Genomic DNA, 26,458 nt, shown 5'->3' on the forward strand with positions numbered 1-26,458 from the left:
ATGGCCTCTCCAAAATCATTGTTGCTTGCATGACCCTCTGCCCAGCAGGGGATTCCTGGTCATGGGTTGCTCCCTGGTAGATAGGAGTATCCTGTCCATCTTGCTCCTGTTTCAAATGCTGTTATCAACATGTCATACCTTGACTATGTGTCAAAGCTTTCGGAAAAACACACTGTATATAGAAGCAAGCAGATGTGAGGACATGGCAGGTGTGTGTTATTCCACATGAACTGGTGGGGCATACAGCAGAGGCACTCTATTTAAGAGTCACTCTCAGAGGAAATCCCTGCATCTCTCTGTTCAGCTAATATTTCTTTGGTCAGTAAGAGGGAATGCTGTTGGAACCATGTGTCACCTGCCTGGATCAGTATCACTTCTGACATTTATGTAATATACAAATATAGTTTTTGCTACCACTTTTTCCAGCACTAAAGAAATGTTAAAATGTGTAAAAGCCATCATGTTGTTATAATTTTTGATGATAGCATTAAGCAGTGTATTAAACCATTCTCTTTGGTGTACAATTCATACCTCTTAGCCTGAAAGTGAATTTCTTATTAAAATGTCTCATATCCACATATTGTGAAATAATATCCACTGGAACTCCTCCTCTTTATTTATGTATTTAAAAGAAGTTGGTAAGGGATTTGGGGAAACAGATGAATTTACCATCTGGTAATAATGCAATACCATAAAAGGTTCAGTACTTATTATGGGAGTTATTTTCAAAGAGTTTTTAAGGCATTTCATCAAATTGGGTTTGAAATGAGAACTGTTCTAGATGGACTAAAAAACATCTGAAAGTCCCTAGGAGAACATTGAGCTGGACAGTAGAGTTGGAGGATACTTTAGAAAAGATTGGGCTGCGAGATTTCCTTTTACTTCCAATTAAAACAGACAAGATTTACAGAACTAGTAGTTTTGATTACCTCAATTTTAATGACTTGGAACAGTTTTAAAACTAATTGCAGAGAGTGCCAATTGGTCTTTTCCTGGAACTCAGCTTCCTGTAAGGGTTCTCAGTTCAACAAACAAATCCTGAGGTACCTAACACCAAACTACAGTAACAAATCAGTCTGGCTGAACAGCTGCAGTGTTAATGTGGAAAGGGGTTAAACAATAGTCATCAGTCCTGTTGTCAAACTGAGGGGAACTGCAAGCCCCAGAGGAAAAAGAAAAGACAATATGACAAATGATCTGTGCTGGTGGATTTGCCAGAAGAGTTACTTGCAAAGCTTATATAAACAAGCTTGGATCTTGTGCCAGTGTGGGGCACAGGTAGCTAATTAGCTGTACTGGGGAAAAGCACCTTCGTTCTTGGTATAATTGTATCTGTAACTGAGAGTTTTTCTTCAGAAAATCTGCCTTGTCTACCTTTGCAGAGGTAGGCAGGAGGTGAATAATTCACCCAGCTAGAGCCATGCAGGGTTAATTTCTTGTTTGGGCAATTGCATGCACCAGCTTCAGCAGTGTCAAAAGAGCTGCCTGCTCAGGACATCATGGGTTTATTCCTTCAGTATTTTTCCCCTGTGTCATCTGCCCTTATTAGGTATGTGTGCAGTAAAGCAAATGGCTCAATACTGCCCCCCCCCATTCTATTTCCTTCTTTTTAAAATAGTTTCTTTTTATTTAATTTAAAAGTTTAACAAAATACGATTTTGGCCTCTAAAGATCAAAATTTCTAGAATGTAGTTGACAGTCTCCCCATCCTGTTACCTTCTTATTCTTCTTTCTTTTCCTTGCTGTTCTTCTTCAGCACTGAAAATATAATCAAAGTCACTGGTGCCCCAGTGGACCTCTACTTGTTGATTAAAGTTGGATAAACTAGACAAATTCTGGTGGGAATGGAAGGCATTTATGATGACTACCTGGCATTTTTCTCTGCCCTTTTTTATGTACTTGTCACCGTATTTTCCCACATCAATCTCATAAAACATTCTTTTGCTCGTGCTTGAAATATTGATATTATCCTACAGGAAAGATAAAAGCACATCACAGAGCAATATGGCTTGGTGATAGAATTATCTGCAATACACAGAAATCTCTACTGATGTTTAGGGCTGGCATGGTATTAAACACATTACTTTTGCTGACAGACATTTTCATTTCCTTGCATCATGCAGGTAGGGGAATTTGAAGGAAATCTAGTTTTCAGTTCTAGATTTGTTCAATAAAAAATGTAAAACAGAAATGCCGATGGATATGGCAGCATCTCTTTAAATCAAAAAGAACTCACTGAAAGTTTATATAAGTTTTAGAGAAGGCTATATGTTTTTGTGTGTGTGTGTGTATATATATTTGTATATCTGTATTTACAAACCTATCTCTATATACATATTTATATAAACTGTTTCCTATTTAACAAATCTGAAAGGACTAGGGAAAATCCTAATTAAAGGAGTTAAAAGTTAGTGTAAATAACTGTTAATAAAGTGTTAGTAAATAGATCTTGTGATCCTCTGGTTATGGTCTTTGTGCTACAGTATTAGTTAACATCTTTACTCATTATTTTCCCTGTATACCTTTCATCCATGCTGTGCACAGAAGAAAAAGGAGCTTCTGGCACTTGGGATGTGTTCTCAAATTGATGGCCTTGTTCATAGGATGCCTTTTTGATTTTTCTGAAGCTGGATGTGTAGCCAATGAAGAAAAATATTCTTACAAGGAAGGGATATCTCTTTAGCAGAACATTGATTAAGGGACATTGCATTCTTCTATCCCTCTTTCTTCCCCAGAGTCACAGTATGATGCTGGGGAAGTTACTAAGACAATGTTTTCTTCAGGTCATCTCTGAATTACGCATTTCTTGTGTTCTGCTCCCTTACTTGAGATACTAGAACTTGGATGGAAATAGTATTATTGAGCCTTAAAAGAAGTAATGAAGTCAGCACTAGCTATGCTTCAAGTGTGTAAGGTTCCATAAGGTGCTAAGCACTCTGTGTATGCAGAATTTGCAATCTGAGACTGCACATTCAATACTAGTGGACATTTTGATTCAATTTCCCTATTCCCAAACTCAGCATTTGGAAAATGAGCCTATCACCTGAGAAAGGTGTTGTCCAAAGTAATTAGCTTTTCCAAAACAGTCCAACGCTTTGCTGAGTGGCACTGCAGAAAAGCCCATGTGGAAATAAATTACTCTTCAGAGCTGGATTAGTAATGTGCAGAACGGCCACAATGGAGCAATGAGGAAAAAACATAGGATCAAGTAATGGCACCTTGAACAGGCGTTATTCTTTGTGTGCAAGGAGTGAAGGAAAGGTCATGTCAAAAAAGAGTGGCATGTGATTGTGTCATTAGAGGCTGTGCAGAAACACAGAGCACCCCTGCCCCCACCAGTGGTGTGTTTTGTCCCTCACTACCTCAGCTTGGCTCTCCATTAAGTTGGAGTAATTAGTGCCTCCTTTCTATGTAGTCTCCGGCAGTAAATTCCTTCAGAATAGTTTGATACCATGGATTTTGCAAATGCAGAATATTCCTATGTAGTATGCAACTTTTTGTATAGCTGTGGACTTTGGAACAGGATTTTTGTATGTTTTCAGGGTTATGCATTTGAGGTAAAATAAAACCAAGTGTTCTGCTGCTGTGCTGAACAAGCCCAGAGCTGCTCAGACTGCATGAGTGCACTGGCATTTTGTACACCACTTACACTGGGGAGATTGGGTCTTCTGTCATCTAGGAGGCAGCAGCTTTGGAGCAGGAGAATGTAGTGTCCTCCCCTTCTTCATATTTGGGTATTCTGCATGAGTCTGATGTAAATTATTGACTGGCAGACCCTAATTTTCCTGTAACTGATGAAGGAATTAAAAAACTTTTGAAAACTTGGCTGAATGTAAGAAAATATTTGTTTACGCCTGTGTTTATGGCTGTGATGAAATTTGTTAACAGGCCGAATTAGTGAGCATACAGAAAATGAGATGTCAGTGGTATTGCATAATCTTGTCTGGCCATTTCCCCAGGACATGCAGAGTTTTACCTAAATGCCTTGCACAACTGACAAAAAAGTGCCAATCCCATATCTTTGTTGGCAGTTGGCCTTCTCATTACTAGCAGGCTGCAAATTGTATTTAGTATGTGACTTTCTGTAAATTTGTACCCCTTGCTTTGAGGGCATTGTGGAGGTGAATTATATGTGGGCTGCTGGGATCACAGGGGTGGCCAGGGGTTCTTTTAGCTACTTTTGCAAGGGAACTGCTGAGGTTAAGCTACTTAATGTTTTATAATTTAGTCTGACCAGGATACGACCTCAGCTTTTCTCTCAGGCCTAAGCATTGACAGAAAAGCACCCCAGAATTTTCCACTCATCAGAAGGTCAGGCATATTTGATCTGGTTAATTCCTAGAAGATGAGAAAATACATCTTATTTTGCACAGTTCCTTTTAGAGCAGAAGTACCAAGAGAAAGCCTGTTGTTACCATTTCCAGCTAGACTGCAACATCCTGTCTTTTGAGGTTTGTGGGAGAAACAGTTGTTTTTCTCAAGAAGCACTGAGCCAGTGTAAAAGCTTTTAATCCTATCTGAAGGTAACAACCTAGGTTATCTCCTGCTATCCCCTTGAAAGAGACAGCCATTTAGCTTTATATGAATATCTACATAAAAACAAACCCTGCAAGCAAAGGCTGACCCTGGGCAGTGGAGTTACTTTACCTTTTACATTACTGCTTGATCTGGGTAGTTTTCTGGTCAATGCTATTGAGTGTGTTTCTTTGTGTGGCAATTTACAGTGCGTGCAGGGCTTCAGGCGACAGTGCAGGGCATCATATATGGCTCTAAGCTGTGCAAAGCCTCTGTGCAAATACATCATTTTCAAAGCAGCAGGAATGCTCATTCTTTTTGCCAAGCTTTAGCTGTGGGAGCTTGGATGAGCCTTCCCCCTCAGAGCTCCTGTTAGCCTGCTGCACAGGGAATATTCAGCACTCGGTGCAGCCATTCTGCAGCTGCCTGGCAGAGCACCAAGCTTGCAAGAGGGCACAAGAGAAAGCATAGCCCTGTTTAAAACTACTCAAACTCATCAGGAGAATCTGGTATTGCAGAAGAGGAGAGGTAGCATTGCTTCATCGTTCATCCTTATGCTAATAAAGTGCCAGACAGCAATAATGAAAAGAAACTTTTGTGAAATTGAGAAATTCTGTAAGCAGCAAGGTAAAAAAATGGGGTTATGCATGTGCTATTCTTGATCCTTGTCCCAGTGCAGCCCATGAAACAGAAAAGGGGAAGAGGCAGGTGGAGAAGGGAGACCAGTTAAATAAGTCAGATTTCTGTGGAGATGATTAGTTTTAGGAAAGCTAAGGCAAGGAAGAGCAATGCTGTCTGCTCAAGTTTTACCTAGATGAGTCGTTTAGCAACTAGCACTGAGGCCACAAAATAACTCCACTGTAGCTTTTCGTTTTCTCAATCCAAAGGCAAATAAATGCATACTTAAATGATCACAGTAATTAACCACTGCTCCAGTGTAGAAACATTCTGTTACATCTGCCTAGCAAACACCTGGGTATGCCTCTGCAGAACAGAGGTTTTGAAATGTTCACTGATCAAGAATTCTGTTGTTTTTTTTTTTTTAAATGTGAGATGCTTTTTATTGCTAGTGCATAATTTAATTTGAGGCCGCTGGTGGCTGATGTGTATCTTAAAATCAGAGCTCCTGCAGGCATATAGTGTCATTGTATCTGCTCATTTAATTTTTATGAAAGGAATTTTTTTTATTTACTACAGATGAAAGCATGAAAACAGCCCCCTGCTCCCCAGTTTTCCTCTACCTTTACCCAAATACAAAAAGAAAAGGCAAATAAAAGAAACAGTACTATTTTAAAACAAACACGCAAAAAAGTCAAAAATCCCTCTTGTTGCACCTGAGGGGCCAGCCCAGAGATTTAGACTTCAGAGGATGGTAGTTGTACTAGTCTGAACTTCTGGATTCTGCCTGGAATGGAAAGGCCTACATTTCTTCTTGGAAAAGAGCAGACTCTGGCAGATGGTGAAACAGTAAAATTACTTTTGTGAGACTTCATTTTTCCAGTATAAGAGGTGTCTCTTGATTTGGGTGTTGGAAGGAGGCTGAGAATGGGGCAGGTTGCAGTGGAATCCCATCCATGGGTAGCTTGCAAAGGGTTCCCTTCCAGCATATCCAAGGTTACCCTTCTTTGATGCAAGATGTTAAATTCCTAAAGCCTAAATTCAGTGACTGACTCTGCCCTTATGGGTTGAGTTACAGCATTCATGTAGATGATATGTATTTTCTGTGTTCTTGTGATATGCTTGTAATGCGATGACTTGAAGAGTAATTTTTCTGTTTAAATGCCATTGCATTTTGGCACCACACATTTCAGTTGACAGTGGTGCAGGATACTATAATGCATTAACACAGTTCTGCTCCTACTGCTGCAAAGTAGCACCATTTTGCAGCAAGTTTTGTTGAAGAGGCTATAGGATGTGATAATTTCTTTTAGCCTTATATTTGGCTGCAGAACCAAATAGGATGCTTCTCCTGACATCGTTCTGGTAAGACCAGAAATGCAGTCAGAGCTTTTTAACTGAGAACATCAAGAAATGAGCCAGATTAAGGAGATGGGAGTGACCTTTGGGATGATAAAGCAACCATGGTTGGTTGTACTAAAAGGGAAGTAGCTGATTCATTAAGGCCACTGAGCACTGTTCTCTGCAGTTCTTCCTAATTCTCCAGTTTGTGGAATAACCAGTGCTGTCTGCACTCATCTGCTGTCACAAAGCTCCCATAAAGACTGACCACTGACCATCCATCCTTCTCAATGTGCTGAGAAGTCATGTGCACCAGTGTGGAAGCTTGAGCTGTTCCCACTCATCCCTTTTAAATGAAGCTGTCCTAGCTGCCCTCTCTGTGCCAGGACTAGTGGTTTGCCATGGCACTTCCTTTCCATGGTGGTGCTGCAGTCACTGGGGAGAGAGTTCTTGGGGGTTGGTCACTGCTCACATTTATGCTAACAGAAAAGAAAGCAACAAATATGCTCCAAATGCATTTTAAAAAGCATGTATATTCTTTCACAGAAAGGCCTTTTAGGTCTGCTCACGCTCTTGTCAGAAGAGTTTTTGCCTTTGTATTTATCCATGTGTTTTCCCTTCTTTCTGGTTCCATGGTCAAAGGTGTACCATTGGATTATTGGTATATGATGCTCCAGGAGAACACTGAAAACTCTGTGGGTCCCTACAGCTGACTGACCCTTGGAATAGTGAAAGGCAGTGGTTTGAGAGAGTGTGCCTTTTTTAATTGAAAAGAAAAAGAAAAAAGAGCAATCTATTTTAGATGTGGGAGAGAAAAACATTTGGAAAGCTTTTCACTTAACAAGGCTCTTCTGTGACATTTAGGCGCATTTATACAAGTTAAAAAAGAATTTGGCACCTTCCCACCTTACTTATCAGGCTTGGAAGAGAAAAAGCAACTAAAAAGACAAGATAACTTGATATGTTGCTTTGTTTTGTTCACATGAAGTGTTGTACCTGTTGATGTTGGCTGAGTACTATTAGAGCCTACATAGGACCTTGACAGAGGAGTTATATTCACTCAGGTTCTGGGCTTGCTTTCTAATGAGGAAGGATAATTATCATGCCAATCTCTGATCACTTTTTACAAGGCATATTTAATCTGAGGGAAGATAGGAGCATCTTTTGTCTCATACAGACTTGAGAGCAGGGCTAGCAGGTGTAACAGAGTAATTACTCTGAAGGATTTGTTCATTATTTCTCAGAAAAAGGGAAAAGTCTTTGTGTCACTGCCTCTCCTGTCTTCCCTGCTCTTGAGTTCAACTTGTGCAGTTTGATCATGGTGGCCTCACTTCTACAAGCACTTTTACTCAAAAACACTCTTGACAAGCATTTATTGCAGGATTTGACAGCCAAGTAGTCTCCCTACCCTTACCCCTTTCTCTTACAAGATTTGCAGTGTGTTTTGATGGGAAGCTGATAATCTGCAGTGTGCTCTGAGGCCCCTCCTGCCTTGGCTATAGGACTGTATGGCCATGGTTCTATGCTTGCATACATTCATGTACATTTAAATAATCTCCATAGGTTGTGTGTATGCTACCTCTCTGAGTTCAGATCATAAGTGTGCCTTTTCTTTGAAAACACTCAGGTGCCCATTCCAGGGGAGTAGATAATGATTATATACTCTGTGAGATTTCATTTTATATAATTCGGGGCACTCATGTTTACAAATTTATGGCTTTTGATTATATGGGAACTCTAACACTACAGGGCCAACTGTAGCTTTGAGAACTGTCTTGAGAATTCTTTTCTGTCTTTTTCTTAGTTATAACACAAATTCATGGAATTCCTGCTTTTGCAAACTTCTTTGTAACATAAATTGTGTCCCTGATCCTGTTTACCAGTTGGTCCCACAGTCACACCAGAGAGGTTGTTTGAGAATTTGGGAATAAATGGCCCAGGATAGCACTGTATAAATTAGTTTTACCTCAGGGGAAAAAGGCAAACAGAACTAGATTGTGAAATATTGCAATTTTAGGGAACTTTGCTTTTAAGACAAGGTTTTTGGATTCTCAAGCAACTTGGTCAGATACAGAAGCTTGGAAACAGCTCCAGCAAGTGTTTAAAGAGTAATTTCAGTAAGATTTAATTTATTTTTTCTTTCACTTTGCAGTCTGTTCTTTCAGAAAATCTCAGTGTTTTTTGTTTCCAGTATGTAGGTTTCTTCAGTTGGGGATCACTTTGAATGTGAAGACAACTGGTGGGACAGTTGTGCTTTAGATGCTGGGAAAGTGGGTTTTGCACGTTACCTGGACTACTTCAAGAGCAGTAATGGAAAAGTTGACAGGGTTCACTTGCTGACTTCAGCTATGGGCATTGCCAACTCATTGCAGCAAAAGGAGAATACAAATCTCACAGACTGGCCATCTTATATCTGTAGCTTATCACTATGTTGGTTTATAGATGGTTTGAGATCTTGTTCTTGTATATTATTATGTCAAGACCATTGTATCTTGATCCCATAGGAATCTGAAGGCAGGAACTGAAAAGACAGTCTTTCTTGATTTGTAGCAATGTGGAAGAGAAACACTCTGACCTCTTGATTCTTTCACACCATCTCCTGCAGCATAAATTTCTCTAAACATAGGATGAAACACTAAAATTGCACTATTAGCTCTAAGGGAAAAATCTGTGAGTAAATCTGAATGATCCAAATCCCAATGTCCAGCTGCTGGAACAACTGTTAAAACAGGTGTGTCCAATTTTAGTTTTTGAAACAGCTGGGCAAAATGTTGGCTATGCTTCAGTATCTTTGCCTAAAGAGAAGGCAGGTGGCATTCTCTGAACAAGCCACTATTGAATTAGAGAGACCTATTAATATTAGTGAGTCAACTTAATTCTCTCAACCTGCTAACAAGAGAGTTTGGAAGGGGTTGGAGAAGAATGACAGGCTACCTTGTATAAACCAAAAGGGAAAGGGATTATGGTGTGTTTGTTCTAGCAACAGCAGTTTAATCAGTTTAGGAACATCTGTGCTACCCATCACTTTGCTGACTGTTAGAATTTCTTTTGCCTGGGTGACCTGAGGCATGTATGTGCTAGCTGTATTTTTTTGAAAGTGTTCTCCACTGAAGTAAAGGTTACACATGAACATGAATAGCTTGGCATGTGTGTGTGAGAGAATGGTAAAAAACCAACAGCAACCCTGCTCTGAGTAACTGGGGAATTTGTTGCAAAATCAAGCATTTGAAATTGAGGCAAGCATTCCCCCTTCTGCATTTCTTTCAGTCTTTTAATCTTATCAGGATCATGTTCTTGTAGACTCCCTATTTGTTTGTGAGCTAGAAAGAATCATTAAGTGAAATATATTTGTATAGATAGAAAATTCTGTAGTTTGTGAAACCACTGTTTTAGTTGATATAAAAATTTTCTGTTGAATAATGAAGTGGAAACTGGGGCTTTGTAATTAAAATCCAATGCTCGACTTGTTTCCCTAGCTCAGCAGCAGGATTCTAGAATGATACATTCTTCCTAAACAGCAATGAGTATGTTATAGACATGAGAGCAGAAATAATGTATTGTTATCAGTGTATACTTTTATATTGGTTTCTTTTTGTCCCTGAGAACAACAGCTGTGACAGCTGGTCACTATATGTAGTGGACTGTGAATCCCTCTGTGAATCCCTTTTTTGTTGAAAAGAAGTGGGGGAAAAGAGATGATATTTTAAAAATGAGGCATTTTGTAATGTTCTTTAGCAGCATCTGATTGTGCCAAGGAAGGTATAGCTCCTCCAGATGTCAGCTATTTAGAGAGACACACACCAGAAGTTCTGTGGACAACAAATGATTGAATCCCACACAGGATGCTGTTCTTGGCAACAGAAGAAATGGGAGTGAGTGGGTGAGCCTGTGTGTGTTACTGTGCAGGATGGGATGGGCAATTACAAATATGGGAGATAAGGAGAAAAATAAAGATGGATGGAGGTAAAAATACCTGCTAAACGCCAGCTGTCCCACTTGGATGGAGTGGGATTTTTGCCTGGTTGTCTCAGTGCTTTGTGTAGTGTGATTTTAACCCTATTTTACCATGATTTATGTAACCTAAATTATGATAAGCTCTGTATAAACATCTGGATATGTATTGTTTTCAGCCTGTAACTAGTGGCCTGAGAAAACCCAATAATGAGAGCAATTTGCTGCAATACAGCTTGCTGGAAAAAAAAGAAACACAAACCAACAAACCAAACACAAATATTAGATCATCCTTGGTTGAAAGCAGAAGTTTTTCATAGCTTTATTCCTTTAGATGAAAATTTTGTTAGAAGTGTTTTAAAGCTCAACAGTCTTTCTGGTGATAGGTCAAAGGGTTTCAAAGAACCCACAAATAATTAGGCAGTTTGGGGCTTCCCTCAGAGGCCACCCATTTCCCTGGCAGAAGTTGGAAATGTGGTGTTCTACTAGTTTTGAAATTTGTGTTCGTGCAATATTTTCTTCTTTCCTCAGATAAACTTAATCAGATAATTGACTTCTCTTTCCTGTGCAAGCTTTGTTTAGTGTTTGGTTCTGACACAGGTGCAAAGTTTGCAGTGGGGAAAAGCTGCATCCTACCTTTGGGGTCTAGCTGGTCTAGGTCCTGTTGCTAGATGAAATCTCCCATTTCTAGGGAAGAATAATGCTTGATCAAAGGGGAATAGATTTACTCACCTTTGAAGGATTCCTTCTGGACCATTCTGTATAAGTATGGAAATAGAGTATTATTTCAGTCTGTTCTTCTGGGGAAGCCATGTTTCTACAATCACTCTGTTTGGCCATCACCCCTTTGGTTGCCTGGCCAGCAGCCACCACATTTGACAGAAGTATTACATCTCCAGAGATACTGGAGGACAACAAAGGGGAATCATAAAGCCTCATTTCCTAATCACTTATTTCTGTAGTTCTGCTGCTTGTAGAACAAACATTTTTTCAGGTAGCCAGGAATATCAGATGTCCTTGATTTATCTGCCTGCTGCTACATTTCTGATGATAACACCTAGTGTAGGGGCTGGTAGTGGGTAAGTAGCATCTCAGTGCAAGAAAATGTGTTATACAGAGCACCTGTATCTCTGCTTATTCTGTTGATGACATACTGCTTTCTGTCTCTTCAGGGGATTTTTTGGTAGCTTGGGCTGTCACAAAATAGCTACCTTCAGATTTCTGTGCAGGAGGAGTCAGAATGCAGAGATAAAGACAGCAACAAAATGATTCACAGTTAGTCATCCTGAAGACCACTCACATTTCTTTCACCCTCACAGTACCCACCATACTTCTGACAGTACCCTGGACAAGTCAGTGGCAGACTGTGTGTTGCCATCCTGAGTGCTCACTTAGGTGACTAATAAGAAGGTGAGGGAGGTGAAATGTGGCATCTAATTAAAAGTATGCAGACCTAATTCTAATTTAAGGGATTACTTAAGGGATATATTGGTCCAGTCTGCAGATGGCTTTTGTATGACCAATTCAAAATTCAGATGGAAGAAATAAAGAAGTAGTTTTCTTCAAGTGAGTTCCCTCTGCAGATTATGCCAGGCATTTTACTATTCCCCCCTTTTTTTGTTTCTTCTGTGGTTATCCTGGGCTGATAGTCTGGGGTAGAGATAAAGAGGCTACAGAGGAGAGAGCAAAGCAGAAATGTGTGTGCACATGTGTTTGTACGCATCTAAGTGTAACCACTGCATTACTATTTTTAGTTTTTTTAATTGGCACTTTACAATGAATTTATTTTATTTTATATGAGTGAATTTTTTGTTGGTTCTATCCAATAGATAGTACATCCATGTTGGTAGCAGTTCATGCCTTATCTGTTATATACAGCCTACCATTGAGGGAGTTTGCTACTCCTTCCCTTTGTTTCCATGTCCCAATTTTCATGGCTGCCTGGTGCTTAAAGTGCTTGTACTCCTGATGACTGTACTTGTTCTGGTGGTGTTTGCAGCTCCAGTGGATTTTGTTGCTGCTTTTCCTCCCATTTTACTCAAATACTAGGGTGCTGGGCATAGAGTAGTGTTCAGCTTGAGGAATTTGGCTTTTTGCATCCATGTGAATACTATGAACACTCTGAATTGCATGTGAGTTGAAGGATGTGACAAGTCAAGGAAACTGCTGGTGCCTCAGGAGACCTGCAGTTCTGGAGGAGCTTGTGTAGGTGGAGTTTGAGACCCTGGGGATTGACGGGAGAGGGAGGTGCTTCACAAGGAGAGAGATGTTTTTAAAGCAGTTCTTGCTCCTTATTCTCACTGTTGTGCTTTTGTTGAACTTCTCTGCTGGAGACCGAGTATCCCCGTAAGATTCCTGATCAGTTGCTGCAAATGGACCTGGAGTGTATTCTGCTTCCATCTGTTTGTTTGCATGCCTCAAAGCCAGGGTCTGTCCTTGGTAGTGTTACATGCATCAGCAGGGAGCAGGTAGTTGATGCTGTACAACTACTCATCTCAGCCTAACACTGCAGTGACCTAAGCTGCACTTTCTGAAAGCTGCAAAGCCTTTTAAAAAGTCTCAGTGCAAAAGGCCTAGGAGCCTGTAGACCAGGGCTTAGTGGTATTTTCCATGTTAGAGAATATATAACTGGGAGTAGCTGGCAGGGTGCTAATATGAACTCTCCTTCTGTGCAAGAGAGCAAACACTTTACAAGAAATGTAAACAGATGCATTATCAGTAACGTACGTGAAATAATTGTTTTATGTATGCAGTGCTCATAAGACTTTATCTGAAGCACTGCATCCTGTCTGGGACATGCACTTCAAGAAAAATGTAGATATTTTGAAAAAGTCTCCAGGAAACCAGCAATAATGAGCAGCATCTAAACCCCATAGATTTCTAAGGAACAATAGAGCAAATGTCCTTTTCTAGAGAGTAGGGAAATAGCAGAAGTCTCCAAATATGTAAATAGTATCTGTAAAGGGGAAGAAAATAATCTTTCTTGTATGAGAGAAAAGAAATAACACCTCAGTATTGCAACTGAAAAAGTGTTTGAATGTGTATGTTGGGGAATTAGAGACTGCTAGGAAAGGAATGTATAAAACACTAGTAAATAAGACCAGTTTTAAACTTTAAACCGGAACTTTACTGAACACATTGAGTAACAACACACTTTATGCTAATGGTTAATTCTCAAATACTATCATTAATTATTGCTTTATATACAAAACTACAGAACTGTTATTCTTTAGCATTTATGTCCTAAATTAACTGTGACTACACAGTGCCACAGAGCTCATTCTCTACACTTAGCATTGACAGCTACAGCCCTTGGTGGTTTTAGCTGCAGAAGAAGAGGTGAGAAGTAGAGAAGGATGAGAGAAGTTGGAAGTGATGCTGGCTTGTCATCTTCCATATCTAATTACTCTTTACATACTTGATTCTTTAATGCTATTTTGATCTTCAACTTCCAACAGTGTTGTTTCTCTTGTTCTTTTTTTCCCCAGCTCCCCCATTCTTCTTGTGTGTTAACAGGATGCCTGTCTGTTTGCATCCCTTATGCTTATCTTGTTCTTTGTTGCAACTTTTTGTTGCCTGGATGCCTCCTATGAGCAAATAGCTATGTCTTGTTTGCCTGTTTGGTGATCATGTTGCTCACATACTTAGTGAGATGCTTATATATACCATCAGAATGTTGCAATATGTTATATACTGCTGTTAGTTACAGTATTTTATTATGTTTATATCTGGGCAGAAGGAAAGCTAAGAATAACTATATCCTGACTAATGCATTTGTAATTCATAGGTGTCACATCTGCCTTGACTTGTGAGAAAGAGGGAAAAAATGTTGATAAAGTTGAACACTGGTAAATATTGCTTCCAGAGAACTGATTCTTCAGCATTACACTCTGGACATCATTGAGAGTATTACAGGCAAAGTTCATACTGCATTGGTGGAGATGGACATACAGCCTCTTAAGATACCTGTCTGTCTAGTCTATTTTGAGCCTAGTTACTTGGAAGGGAAAAGTTCATTTCTCTTGTGGTTGAGAGCAATTGGACTGTATACTGTGTACCACCCTGTGCAGGTCATATAGCACAGGCACCTCATGTAAAAATATCTGTCTCCTTTGGGCACAGAGAAGGCCATCTAACAGCTTATTGTTTGTTACACCTTAGCCAGTAAGCAATTTGACACAGACCATGCAGAATGGGCTCTTGCAGGGTTAAAAGCAGAAGAGTTGTTCCCCTCAGCCTCTTCCTCTGTCCTTCAAATTTTTAGCTTTGGCTGCTCTGACCTTCTTTTTCTTTTCATCTCCTGCACACTGACAAGGTATACATCTTAGGAAATTACACCTACCAGCAGCTCCCACGCAAGGAGGCTTGGCTGCTGGAATCAGTTTGCTCTTTGTCGGCTGGTGAGACACTCATGTCATTGAAAGGTTTTTAATTCTCTCTCTCTCTCTTTTTTTTTTTTTTTGTTTTTTTTTTTGTTTTGTTTTTGGTGGCTGGATGACCACAGCAAACACCAGTCACCTAGCAGTTACTGCTGTGAGTTGAACAGGTGATTACAGGCAAAAGGCAGGCAAAGATGATAGATGGAAGAGAGAAGCAGAGGGGAGCCTGTGCACAGTGTGTATTAGAGAACTCGCTTTTCATTAGTACAGACGTCAGTTTAAAGGAGCAAAAGCAACAGTTTTTCCAGCTTTTCCTTTCTGTGTCAGACAAGATTTCTTTGAGTGCAGAAGGAAAAATAAGTCTTCTTTCTGCTTTCATGGGTAAAATTAAAATAGTTACCTATTTATCTCAGCAGGTATTTTAGCTCTATCTATTCTCTGTATCTTTTTACTTCAGCCTTTCAGATGCTATTTAAATTTTAGAATTCAGAATTCTTAAAAATAATTTCCCAGCTGTTCCACACTAAGAATTCGTGATGTGTTAGATGTTAGTTCTACAGTGCTAATATTTGCCCTAGTGTGTAAGGCACTGGGCTTGCAGACCTTCCAGATTAGATCTAGATCTGCAGAATGGATACAGACAAAATTATAGTAGGCAACACGTCTGTGATCTGCTGGTGCATCTGACCTCTTGCTGCTGTGAGTCACTGAAGGCAAGGGATCACAGCAGTGTGTTACCCCAGGCAGGGCTCACACCTAGGCTAGAAACAGGCTGTTCCCCCTCACCTCTGACTTGCCAACACCCCTTCCAAACCTAAGGAGAAGGTACCTGTGTCCTTTTGTTTCCATAAACATAGTAGCTACATCCATCCATAGTATCAGTTGCTAGGAGTTAGGCTAGAGATGAATTTTATTCAACATAAAGTCAGGCTAATCACAGATCTGTAAGAGGGGGCTGTTATGAATGATGGAAATCAGTTCTACAGATCACTACCATTTTATACTGATATACTTAGTGAAGTATAGGTAGTAGAAGTGTTAATTCTGTGAAAGAAACATCAGAAAATTAAACTGTTTAGCTCTTTTTCTTCATTGGTGATTCAATAATTATCTAAGGTCAAGCAGTGGGCAACTGATTTTTTCAAACTCAGCCAGTCTTATAGTTTCTCTACTCTTTCTGAAACTGAACAAACCTTTGATAAAAGTCATTGCTGAAAGTGATACAAGAAGTCCAAGCAGGTTTTGTTTCTCTTCCTGACAAGCTCTGAGCAGCTACCATTGAGCCCAGCTTCTACTGAAAGTAAAAAAGATAGATGCAGTTTCAGCCTTCCTGGAGGAAAAAGCTCTGCAGCCACAGATCAGTTTTCTCTTGTGAGATGAGAGTCTGCCTGTCAGCACACAGCTGAAGGACTGACTAGAGCAGGCTTAGCCCACTTTGATGAAGTACCCCAGAGGCAGGGACTAAAGTGTTGGTGAGACAGAAGGGCACAGTTGGTACTTGAATAACAGAACCTCCCTACGATGACTGAAATAAACTAAACTTGGGCATCCTTTATTTAGCACACATCCCATTCACAATTGCTGATCTGGTAGAGGTCTGAGGTGTGGGAAGGATTTTGTCATAATTTTTGAGACAGCTTTAGGAGAGAGGATGCTTGCTGGTGTCTTGTGCAGGTGGTCAGGGGTATCTCTGCAGCACATTCTGTGAAAGAAAATTCCCAGGAATGATGGGGTGAAGAACTCTCATGCTCAGGGCTGAAAGTGTGGACTAGACACTCCTGTGTCAAGGCACTATTGCCAGTGCCCTCCATTCTCTCAGGTTTGCAGACTACCAGACTTTGGCCAAAAAAAGGTACTGTTTGCTCATAAAGCTGTTCTGACATATGTTGGCTCATCCCTTTCCAGCAAGTCTGTAGTCTCTCCAGGGAAGGGACTCTCAGCTTGTGTTAGTTTGCATAGTGCTGAGTACAGTGGATCATCCTTTATACATTATCCAGCAAACAGTGGCAAATTTAACATGTTATTGTCAGTTTGCATTAGCAAATGCTGACATTGCATCTTTTCCAATTATAGTTGATTAATGCTTATCAAAAGAGATATATTACTGTCTTTGTGTGCCCACGCGCTTGTTCTTGCTTGTTTCCTCCAACAAAGGACTCTAGATATGTCAGAAAGTCTAAACTTCACAAGATTTTGGGCCCTTAAATTGGATGTTTGATAGAACTGAATTTGTGTCTCAGTGGTTACCATCGCTTTTGGATAACTTACTGCTAGTCCAGACTAACTGGCTGTAATCAACTTGTATTTTTCTTCTCACAAACGAACACCAAGGGTCAGATTTCCCTTCACTGATGTCAATCTGCTGTCTCTGTTGAGTTTATTCACCCTGACATAAATGAGAACAAAACTAGGCTCTAAAGCTTCTGTATTAGTTGCTTTTGGCAATCTGTGGTGCCTTGGAGCTGTGAGGAAAAGAGAACATTTGCCCTGTGTTTCTGGTAACATGTCAGGCATATACTCCTCAACTTTTGTGGGTAACTGGACTTACTGGTTGTTAAAGGAAAGCACAGAAGCCCTGAGAAAAGGTTGCTTTTGGTTTTTATTCCCAGATACAGAAAAAAACTGAGAACTACAGAGACTGCAGCAACTTGGTTATACGCAAAAAAAAAGTACTGCACACAAGAAAAAGTACTGCATAACAGCAGCTGTGTGCGTAGTTTTCAGCCCTGTCCTGGAGCAACCCTCCCCTTTCGCTCTGGATGAGCAAACACTGATAATTCTTTGGTGCTGCTGGGCCCTGCCTCTTGAGGCTGCCTGCAGAGAGACAGTGATGACAAGGACAGTGGGGCACCAGGGACTAGTCTCAGAGCAGTTAATTCTGCCAGCAGTGCTGAGGAACTTACCAGATTTTTGGTCACTGCTGTTGTCAGCAGAATTTGAAGTAGCTTGCTAAAGACAAAGGTGTCTATATGCCAGTCCTAATCTCTTTACAACATGCAATTCCCTCTGGTTTATTTTATTTTATTTTATTTTATTTTATTTTATTTTATTTTATTTTATTTTATTTTATTTTATTTTATTTTATTTCATCTCATTTTATCTCATTTTATACTGTATTTTAGCATCATGACATGTTTTCACCCTCCTGGTTTTTTTTTGCAAAGTACATTTAAAAAAATAATGGAACGGTTTTGAACCTTGAGAGAAGCAATTCAGTCTGGGAAAAGCTTCTGGGTGACAGGCTGTTCTAGCTGACCTTATTCTCTTAACCTTATTATATAGCAAAGCACTGAATAACACTGCACATTGTTAGCTTCTACTGGGTAGAGGCAAAGCTGTCCTCTCTCTGGCAGGCACCCTATATTGATAAATGCTAATCAAGTTTCCCCATTGGATCCAGTTTAAAAGACCTGTGATTTTACAGCAACACTGATTTTTCAGTTCTGAGTTCAGCATAATAATTAACAGCTAAGATTTAACAGGAAACATAGAGAAAGTTGTACTTGTTCCTTTACATAATGTGGAGTACAAACTCTTCCTGGGCTTGAATATGACTGGGTCTCTTTCTAGGATTCTAAAACTCGGAAACAATTGCTTTATAATTTCTCATTTCTTCAGATTATAGTGGCCCTCTGTTCTTTTAGTAAAAGAAACAGCTATGTAGGAAATAAGACTTTTCTTGTATCTGTAGGGAGCAGCATATCATGGAAAACATTATCCTTTAAGGGATCCATCTTGGTTCTGAAGACACAAGAGCATTTAGAAAGACTCTGTGTTTACCCAGATTAAATAAACTAATGTGAACACAAGGCCAGCCTCCTTTGAAGTAAATCTAGTGGGAATAATGTTGAAACGACACTTCTGACTATAAACTTCCCCTTGCCACCCAGGAGGAAAACTGCAATTGAAATCTGCCCTCTTCCTGCAGTGGTGCTGCTAAATAAATGAGTCACCTGTGAACTACAGGGCAGTAAATACATCCACTGACATCTCATAAAGCAAGGCAGAGTGAAGTTCCAGTACTTTATGGTGTCACCAGAATCCTGTGATGTATTTATAGCTTAGCTTCACAGGTTTTCCTTTTTTTTCATTATTTATTTTTATGGAGTTCTCCTATAGTTTGGTTTTCTTGGCCCTTCTCATTTTTTGCCTAAGGCAGTTCACCTACTGGTTTCCAGCAAAGGAAGGTTGGTAGACAGAATGTAGAGCAAATCCCCATCAGAGGGCAATACACAGCCACTCTATTTCTCCTGTTCATGGACTGTCCAGGAATTTTCTGTCTCTGGCCAGGGCAGGATGAAGTGATGCTCACCTTTGTATGTCCTACCAGCACCTATGCTGGTTCCTCTATGTGGGAAGGATTGGTGGCAGATTGAATGAGGAAATGGATCAGTGATTTATTTTTGAGTTTGGCAATTCATTGTCCATTGAGGGCTCTGCCTCCCACAGCAACCCAAGAGGTAGGTGGCCAGCATGAACAGGGGATTGAGTATGGAGAAGAGGATGTGGCCTGTTGGACTATTTAAGGGGGAATGAAAAGCTGAAGAATGCTACCACAGTTTGGTCAAAGAAACAACCTCCTCTGTTTTCTTCTCTTTCAGTAACAGGGCAAATAGTTGCAGGACAGGGGCAAGTAGTGCATCCATGCAGTTCCCCTGCTCTTATCTCTAGAACTACACTTTCTAAAACATATATATTTTTCCCACAAAGTAATGAGTTTTCCACCACTGCTTCCTGTAAAAGCAGCATTGAGCCTTCAGTGTTTAAACCTGTAGCACCTGTAGCCCCTTTCACTGATCCTAATGTAATGTGTGAGATGTTCTGTCCTTTTTGTAATGCTGCAGTCAGAGAAAACAGAAAGTAGATGGGAGGCAGATTTTTGTTACATTGCTTATAATTATCTGCGTCTGAAACTCATTCATTTTACAAAATCAGCTACCCAGTGATGTGTATTTAATACATGTCCTTCCCCTAAATCAGGCTCCCTTCAGCTTAACTACACAATTAATTTTTTAGAGTACTTTGTCTGTGGACTGTGTGAAAAGTAGGACTTCTGTGACAAGAGATTCAAGTGTGTTGACTTGTGAGTCAGCAGCCCCTCAAGGTTGTCATTACAGGTTATATTCCCCCCTTCCCTCAAGTAGTTAGGAGCAGGGAGCTTCTTTCCCACAAAAACAGCATCCTTCTGGGTATCCCACCACATATATGGCAGCAACTTCAGTTTCCTCAGCAAAATTCAGGGCCTGTAAAAGTTGTCTTGCACAGATAAAACTGCTCTGAGCCCTTTGTATGGCACTGCAAACTTGCCATCCATGAGGCACCTGCATTACAGGTTATTCAGTCCTGTTTCTACCTGTGTGCCCCATTGTCAGGAAAGCTGATATTCATGCTTTAAGGATACCAAATGGCCACCCAATCAGTTAATTAGTTTCTACTACCAGCATGTACTGCTTGGGATAGAGAATCTTAGTGTCTGTTCAGTTCCCATGTCTATCAGCCACTCACTGGCTCAACATGACTGAACCTCTGTTTCCCTATCTGCAGAACAGCAAGGTAATGCCTAAAGCTGTTGAATGGCTTCATTAATAAAAGATATTAAAGCACTCTGAGATTCTTAGGTGGCAGATGTTAGATAAATGTGAAGATAATATTCTTGCTTTTCATAATCACTGATTAAACCCAGCAAAACACCAAAGCATTTCTGCCTGCTTTAGCCCCTGATTTAGATCACTTATACTATAAGTTACTGGAAAATAAATTACAAGCATATCAGGCTTAACTAAAAGTATTAGACGTACAACTCAGGCTGATCATTACAAGTTATGACATGTTGTACCAAATTGAGATCAATGTCTGAAAACACTGCACCTCAGCTTTAGGGAAATACCCGAGTCAAACAGCAGGTGCTTCAGAGGCGCATGCGTGCACACCTACAAACACTGTTCTGAGGGGAAAACAAGAAAACTTACAGTCATAAACTATTTATTCATTAGTATGAATAAATGAAAGGGAACGAGGCAATGTGCAGTGCAAGGTGAGTCCTGGGGCTGGCTCCTTGTGGAAAGCTCCTTACTGGCTCCCTGAGCGATCCTGTGTAAGTAACTTCACTCCTGGTGCTTGCCTTCCCCAGTGTGGCTGGGGATTTTTGCTATGCCAATTGATAGGCAATAAATTACTAGGTATTGCTACCGCATTTGTTTATTAATTTATGGGCTGCAAACTCCGGCTTCATCCCTCACTCTCCCAGGATTAAAACCTGTTTGGACTACGCCTAATGTTGCAGAAGCATTAAAAAAACCTGTAAGGATAGGGAGTTTTAAAGAGCGCGGTCATTCCTGGTTGTTCCCGTACTCCCGGGCAGCCGCGGGACAGGGCGGCGCGGGGGCTCCGCGTTACCTCAGCGCGGCCGAGGGCTCCCCGCGCCCCCGGCCGGCCCCGGGGCTCCGGTTCCGGGCTCCGGTTCCCGGTGCGGGCGGCTCCGGCAGCCGGGTGTTCCCGGGGGCCGGGGGCGCGCGGGACCGCACGAGCGCATGAATGGCGGGGGCGGTGCCCGCGCCGGCCCCGCCTCCCCGGCGCCGGCCAGTCCCCCTGCGCAGCGCTGCCGCCGCTCCTATTGGCTGGCCGGCGCCGGGACATTTGCATGCGGCTCGCCCATTGGCGGAGCCGCTGCCCCGGCTGCGCTTCACCTGCGCCGCCGAGTTGCCCGCACTTGGCGCCGGCCGCCCGCAGCCGCCCCGGCTCCGCTCGCTCCGCTCGGACCGCGCCGCCCGCCCCTGCTGCTCCAGCGCGCCCGCCCGCCCGGACCTGGCCATGCGCTCGACGGCTGCGCTCGGTTAATCGGCTCCAGCCCTCTCGCCTGGATTCGGTGGAAGGATGATAACAATCTAGATCGCTCTGTTTGCGTGCGTGTGTGTGTGTGTGTGCGCGCGTGTGCGTGTCCTGGCAGTTCTGCATTGCAACACTTGCTAGTGGAGAAGCAAGAGAAACCCCCCGGAATTGGGATTAAAATTCAAAAAAATTCAAAAATTTACCTGGGGTCCCTGGCTTATTTCTTCTTTTTCGTTTTTAATAGTCCCTCTCAGCAAAGTGAGAGACAGGGATCGCAGGCAGGGAAAAGTCCTCAAGGACCCCATGATCCTGGAGGAACCTGAACAGGACCCTCGTGCGGACATGTGCGGCTTTCCTGCGCACTCCTGGAGGCTCGGTACGGCCGCGGGGTTCCTGCCACAATAGATCCAGCCCTGGGAAACGGCGCGTCTTATTCGTCTCTGTGTGGTTACTAACCTTCCCCCATCCCTCCCCTTCCCTGCTAGCACTGCTCTCTCGCACACACACTGTCTCTTTTCTTCTTGAGCACACACGCACACCCCTAGAGCCTCGGAAGCGACTCTCCTTTCTGCTAGCATGGGTCCCCTGGCATCATGAACGTTATTCTCTCTCCCCGGCTGGAATTCAGACTGCCCGTCTGTAGGTGTCTTGTGCCTTGACCATGCACCTGAGAATAGACCCCAGCATTTGCCCGGGACGCCGCCCCGCCTGGACCCTGTGGATGTGCTCCCTCTTTTGGGGATGTATCGTCAGCTCTGTGTGGAGTTCTTCTAACGTGGCTTCTTCTGCCTCCTCTTCCTCGTCTGTTTCTCAGGCTCAGTATGAGCATCACTTCCACGGCAGCAAGCACCACTCTGTGCCTATCTCTATCTACCGCTCCCCTGTCTCCCTCCGAGGAGGACACGGTGGGTTCCCACTCTTGTTTCTTTCTAACCTTTTTGCAGAGCAGTTGGAGCAGCAGAGGGGGAGCAGGGACGATGGCCGTGTCTCCGGGGGAGGGGGGGTTCTCCCTGCCCCTCATATTTCTGCCGTTCGCTCTCCTTCCCGTTAACCCTCCACTCCTCCCCGAGCAGAGCCTGGGGCTGAGCACACACCGCTCCCAGAGCCAACTTCCCGGCCGGTGTGGTCCAGCAGGACGGAGGGAGGGGGCCGGGCGGGCGCGGGTCGCTCCGTGTCACACGGCAGCGCCGAGCAGTTCGGGACGGCGAAGGGCATCCTGCTGTCCCGCTGGGATCCTGCGGCGGGGAGTCACTAACTCCATAGCTCGTAGCGGCTGACATGGTCATTGCAGCAGCTCGTCTTCCCCGCCGGCCACCCTGGTTTCCCGGTCCCCAGCTGCGGGAGCCAGGGGCTCGGGGGATTGCCGCCGCCGCTCCTCCCCTGTCTGCGCGCTCGCAGCGTTCCTGGGTGAGGATGGGAAGGGGCGTACTAAGGAAAAGGCGAGGTCTCATCCCTGCTCCTGGCTTCCTGCTTGGTACCTGGTAGTGTCTTCCTGGGAAAAACCCTGGGGCAGGAAATGATACGTAGTAGGTTTTCACTCTGGCAGCAGGAGAGAAGGGGAAGAGGGTGTCTGAGGGATGCCAAGAGAGAGTGAGAGGGCCAGCATCGTGCCCCTGAAATGCTGAGCAATGCTCAGCAGCTGGATCTACACAGCCTCTTACCCAGATATCTCAAGTCTCCCCACCCTGACAGGAGTTGGCCTAGGCCTGTCTGACATGGGGGCTCTCCCTCATCTCCACCTTCTCCTATCTTCTGTCCTTGTTCCTTAACTTCTGTTTGCAGTCATATCAGCTGGGAGAGGCAGGCAGGCCAAGACCTGGCCCTTTCTCTCCACAGCTGCAGATCAGGGTCAGGTCTGGCCTTCCATCATAGAGATTCACATTTGTGCAGGGCCAGAAGAAGAACTAGTATCAGAAATGAGGCATAGGAACACTTTGAAGAAGAGGGAAGGTAAGGAAGGAAGGAAGAGCCCTGGCACAGTTGGTTGGAATGCCGCATGACATGGCAGCAGCAGGGACTATGAGGATGTGCTGGCAGGGCTGTGTCAGGGTTGCATGGATAGTGAAACCTGGAGTACCCTGGTGCTCAGATGACCAGCAGAGCAGTCTGAAAGGGGTCAGATGGCGCAGCCATGAATGGGTCTCCAGTGGAATCTCTAGGTGCATTGGCAGAGTTGGAGAGGAAGGTCGCTGTTGCAGGTCTGAGCCGAGGCGCATTGGAGAGGGAAAGGGCTCAGGAACACAGCCAGGAGGCAGATGCTGCGGGTCACAGCCGAGCACCAGCGGAGCAGGGCTGTGCTAGCAGGAGGTGCTCTGGCACAGCTTCTGGAGGGCATTGGAAGAGGGTGACAGGGAGCTCTGCAAGGTAGGTCGTCGATGCTCTGGCAGTGCGGGAGGGGGAGCCCAGGGCACTGCAGAATAGCACCGTGCTGCAGAGGAGAGGACTCGGGACTGAAGTGGCAGTGGGTGCAGTAGGTTGAGGGGGAGGTGTTCAGCCATTTCTGCAGATGCCAGTGGCACTATCCTTTCAGACTCCTACTTCTGCTCCAAAGTTCAATCCATCCTAAAATGCAAGAGAAACATTCAGGCCCCACATGGGAAGGGAACCAATGCCATGCCAGACATCAAGACCATCTGTTAAGCACCACCCTTGTGAAACTCAGTTATGGGTTATTAATCACTAGCAGCAGGAGCCCTGTTATTTGCAGCAATGCTTGAGGACCATGTGAGAGAGTCCCTGTTGTGCTAAAGCAAGAAATATGAGGGATCAGCCAGTCACTGCCTCAAACAGTTTTCAACAGCCCAGCTTATGTGGCTTAGTTCTTCTGTGATGAAAGGGGATAGCAAAGCCTGGCTCGTAGGTCACTTGTGAGGAAAGGAGAGAAAGATGTCACAAAATGTGATAGTGTTTGGCTTTGCTGTAAAAGTCTGTGTAAGAGTCTACAGTATGTTTCCTGGTCAAGAAATGATAGCTCTTTTCTCCTTGATGGCTTTTCCATCTGCCCTGAAAGTCAAGCAAAGCCTCATTTAAGAGCTAGGGGCAAAAGCAGTTATCAACTTCAGTGAGAAGCAGGCATTTTTTTCTGTGTCCCCATTGCACAAAGGAATCAAGGGAAATAGAGAGCTCAGGGAGCTCAGGCTAATGCATAAGTCAGTGTTGGGTTTTTGGTTTGGGTTTGTTTTTTTTTTTTTTTTTTTGGTTGTTTTTAAATTTTTCTTTCCTCATCATGCTGTGTAGCAAAGCTACATAAAAATCCCCTTTGGCCATGAATATAAGAGGTGAATAGGTGTAGACAGAGGGAGATTGAGAGAGAGAGGAAGAGAACACAAAGACAGCTGGTCTTGGAAACATGCATGGTTTATTTTTGTGTGTTCTTTCACTGTTGCACAACAGAGGCCCTTGGAACTTGGATCTGTAACAGTGTTGAGTAGTCAGATTCCAAGGAGGCTGTGCACTCCCTGTGTTTCTTGTGATTTTGATTATTTGTTTTTCCTAGAGGGAAATAAATTCATTCTGATTGCTGCCCTGCTTGGTGGCTATATTAATACTGGTTTTGGAAGGAATCAGATCAGGATCATGGCCACCCTGCTGTGTCATCTTCCAGCCCCATAGGGCTGACCACCGGGACTCAGTCTTGTATTTAAACATGTTTTCCTTTTTTTCTCCTACATCCCAGTAGATTTCAATCTGTTTGAAGAAGCAAATTAATATCTAGCACAGAGGAAAAATGAATGTCTCATGATCAGTGAGCACTTGTTTGGAGTCTGTGTCTAGTGCTCCTTTAAAATCAGTGGAACATCTTGTGGCTTACCTTGAGCAGGACCAGACCCAGGTCTGGCAGTCGCTACTGTGCTGGTGTTATGAGAGTTAATTCTGGAGTCACCGAGCTGGTGCTTTATGGTAATTGGGCTGTAACCTGCAAATGCAAAACTTGGCACAGCACATCTTCTCAAGGAGAAAATCTTTCTAACAGGTTTGCCTCCTTGTCAGCAGAGGAGTGAGCCTGGCTAGGCAGGGGACTTCAGCAAGTTGGAACAAATCTTTTTTCCATGTGAGGACCTTCCTAGACTAGCAGAATCTTTATCCTTGAATAATAGGAAGGGAAATCCTTGATTCCTTTTTGTTTCACTAGGGGCTTGTGAAACAGAGGGAAGAATAAAGTTGGGGCTGTGTTTATTGAAAGTTCACATGTGCTGAATCTTCCTGTCTCCCCTGGGCTATTTAGCACTGTGCTGGGTCAGCTGCTTTACTGGAGCCTGCAGCAGTGGCTTCACAGCCCCTCTTTCCACATCCTTATAGCCCCAGCTGATGAATAATGTGTGTCTCTGGTTGACAGAGAAAATGAAGGGATTTGTGCATGTTTGGTTTTAGTGATGAATAAATTATTATTTTTTTTCTTTTTCTCCTCCAGCTGTTTGTTCTCTGGCTGTTATTAATGGCTCTGGAGCAGGGGTGCACAGAGGCAGTGTGTGATGCCTTGTGCAGATTGGCCCTGCCTGCAGGGACTGCTCTGCAGCTATGGGAGCAATGGAGGGTATCTCTTCATTTTCACTTTGTGGGACCTAGGCTAACCTAGGCTATAGCACTAGTCATAGGAAAAAGTGTAGGTCTGTTGTGAGGACTGATAGTAAGCAATCACCAAATTTTGTGGATATAACTCTCAGGCCTGAATCAATTCTCAGAAGGTCTGTTATTTATATGAAGCATTTCCCTCTCTTATATATATATATATATATATATATATATATATGTATATATTTTAAATCCGTAAATGAGAGTAAATGCTTGGACAAATAAAGAGAGTGTACCCTTTTTAAAATACATAT

The 26,458-nt window shown here is 42.8% G+C and overlaps 1 protein-coding gene across 3 annotated transcripts in view; it reads left to right on the top strand.

The window, feature by feature from the left end:
- NRXN3 (neurexin 3) overlaps positions 1–26,458 on the top strand; it is a 686,791-nt gene that overhangs the window by 319,491 nt on the left and 340,842 nt on the right. Inside the window, exon 1 of one of the 3 annotated variants that reach the window (XM_079309901.1) lies at positions 21,877–22,537. The exons of the other annotated variants lie outside the window; for them this stretch is intronic. Coding sequence (XP_079166027.1) covers positions 22,294–22,537 — 244 coding nt within the window. The 5' untranslated portion in view covers positions 21,877–22,293. Of the gene's footprint in view, positions 1–21,876; positions 22,538–26,458 lie in introns of those variants that run through there. 3 annotated transcript variants of the gene reach the window in all.

The sequence above is a fragment of the Erithacus rubecula genome (assembly GCF_903797595.1).
Source record: "Erithacus rubecula genome assembly, chromosome: 6".
In the NCBI taxonomy this organism is placed as follows: Eukaryota; Metazoa; Chordata; class Aves; order Passeriformes; family Muscicapidae; genus Erithacus; species Erithacus rubecula.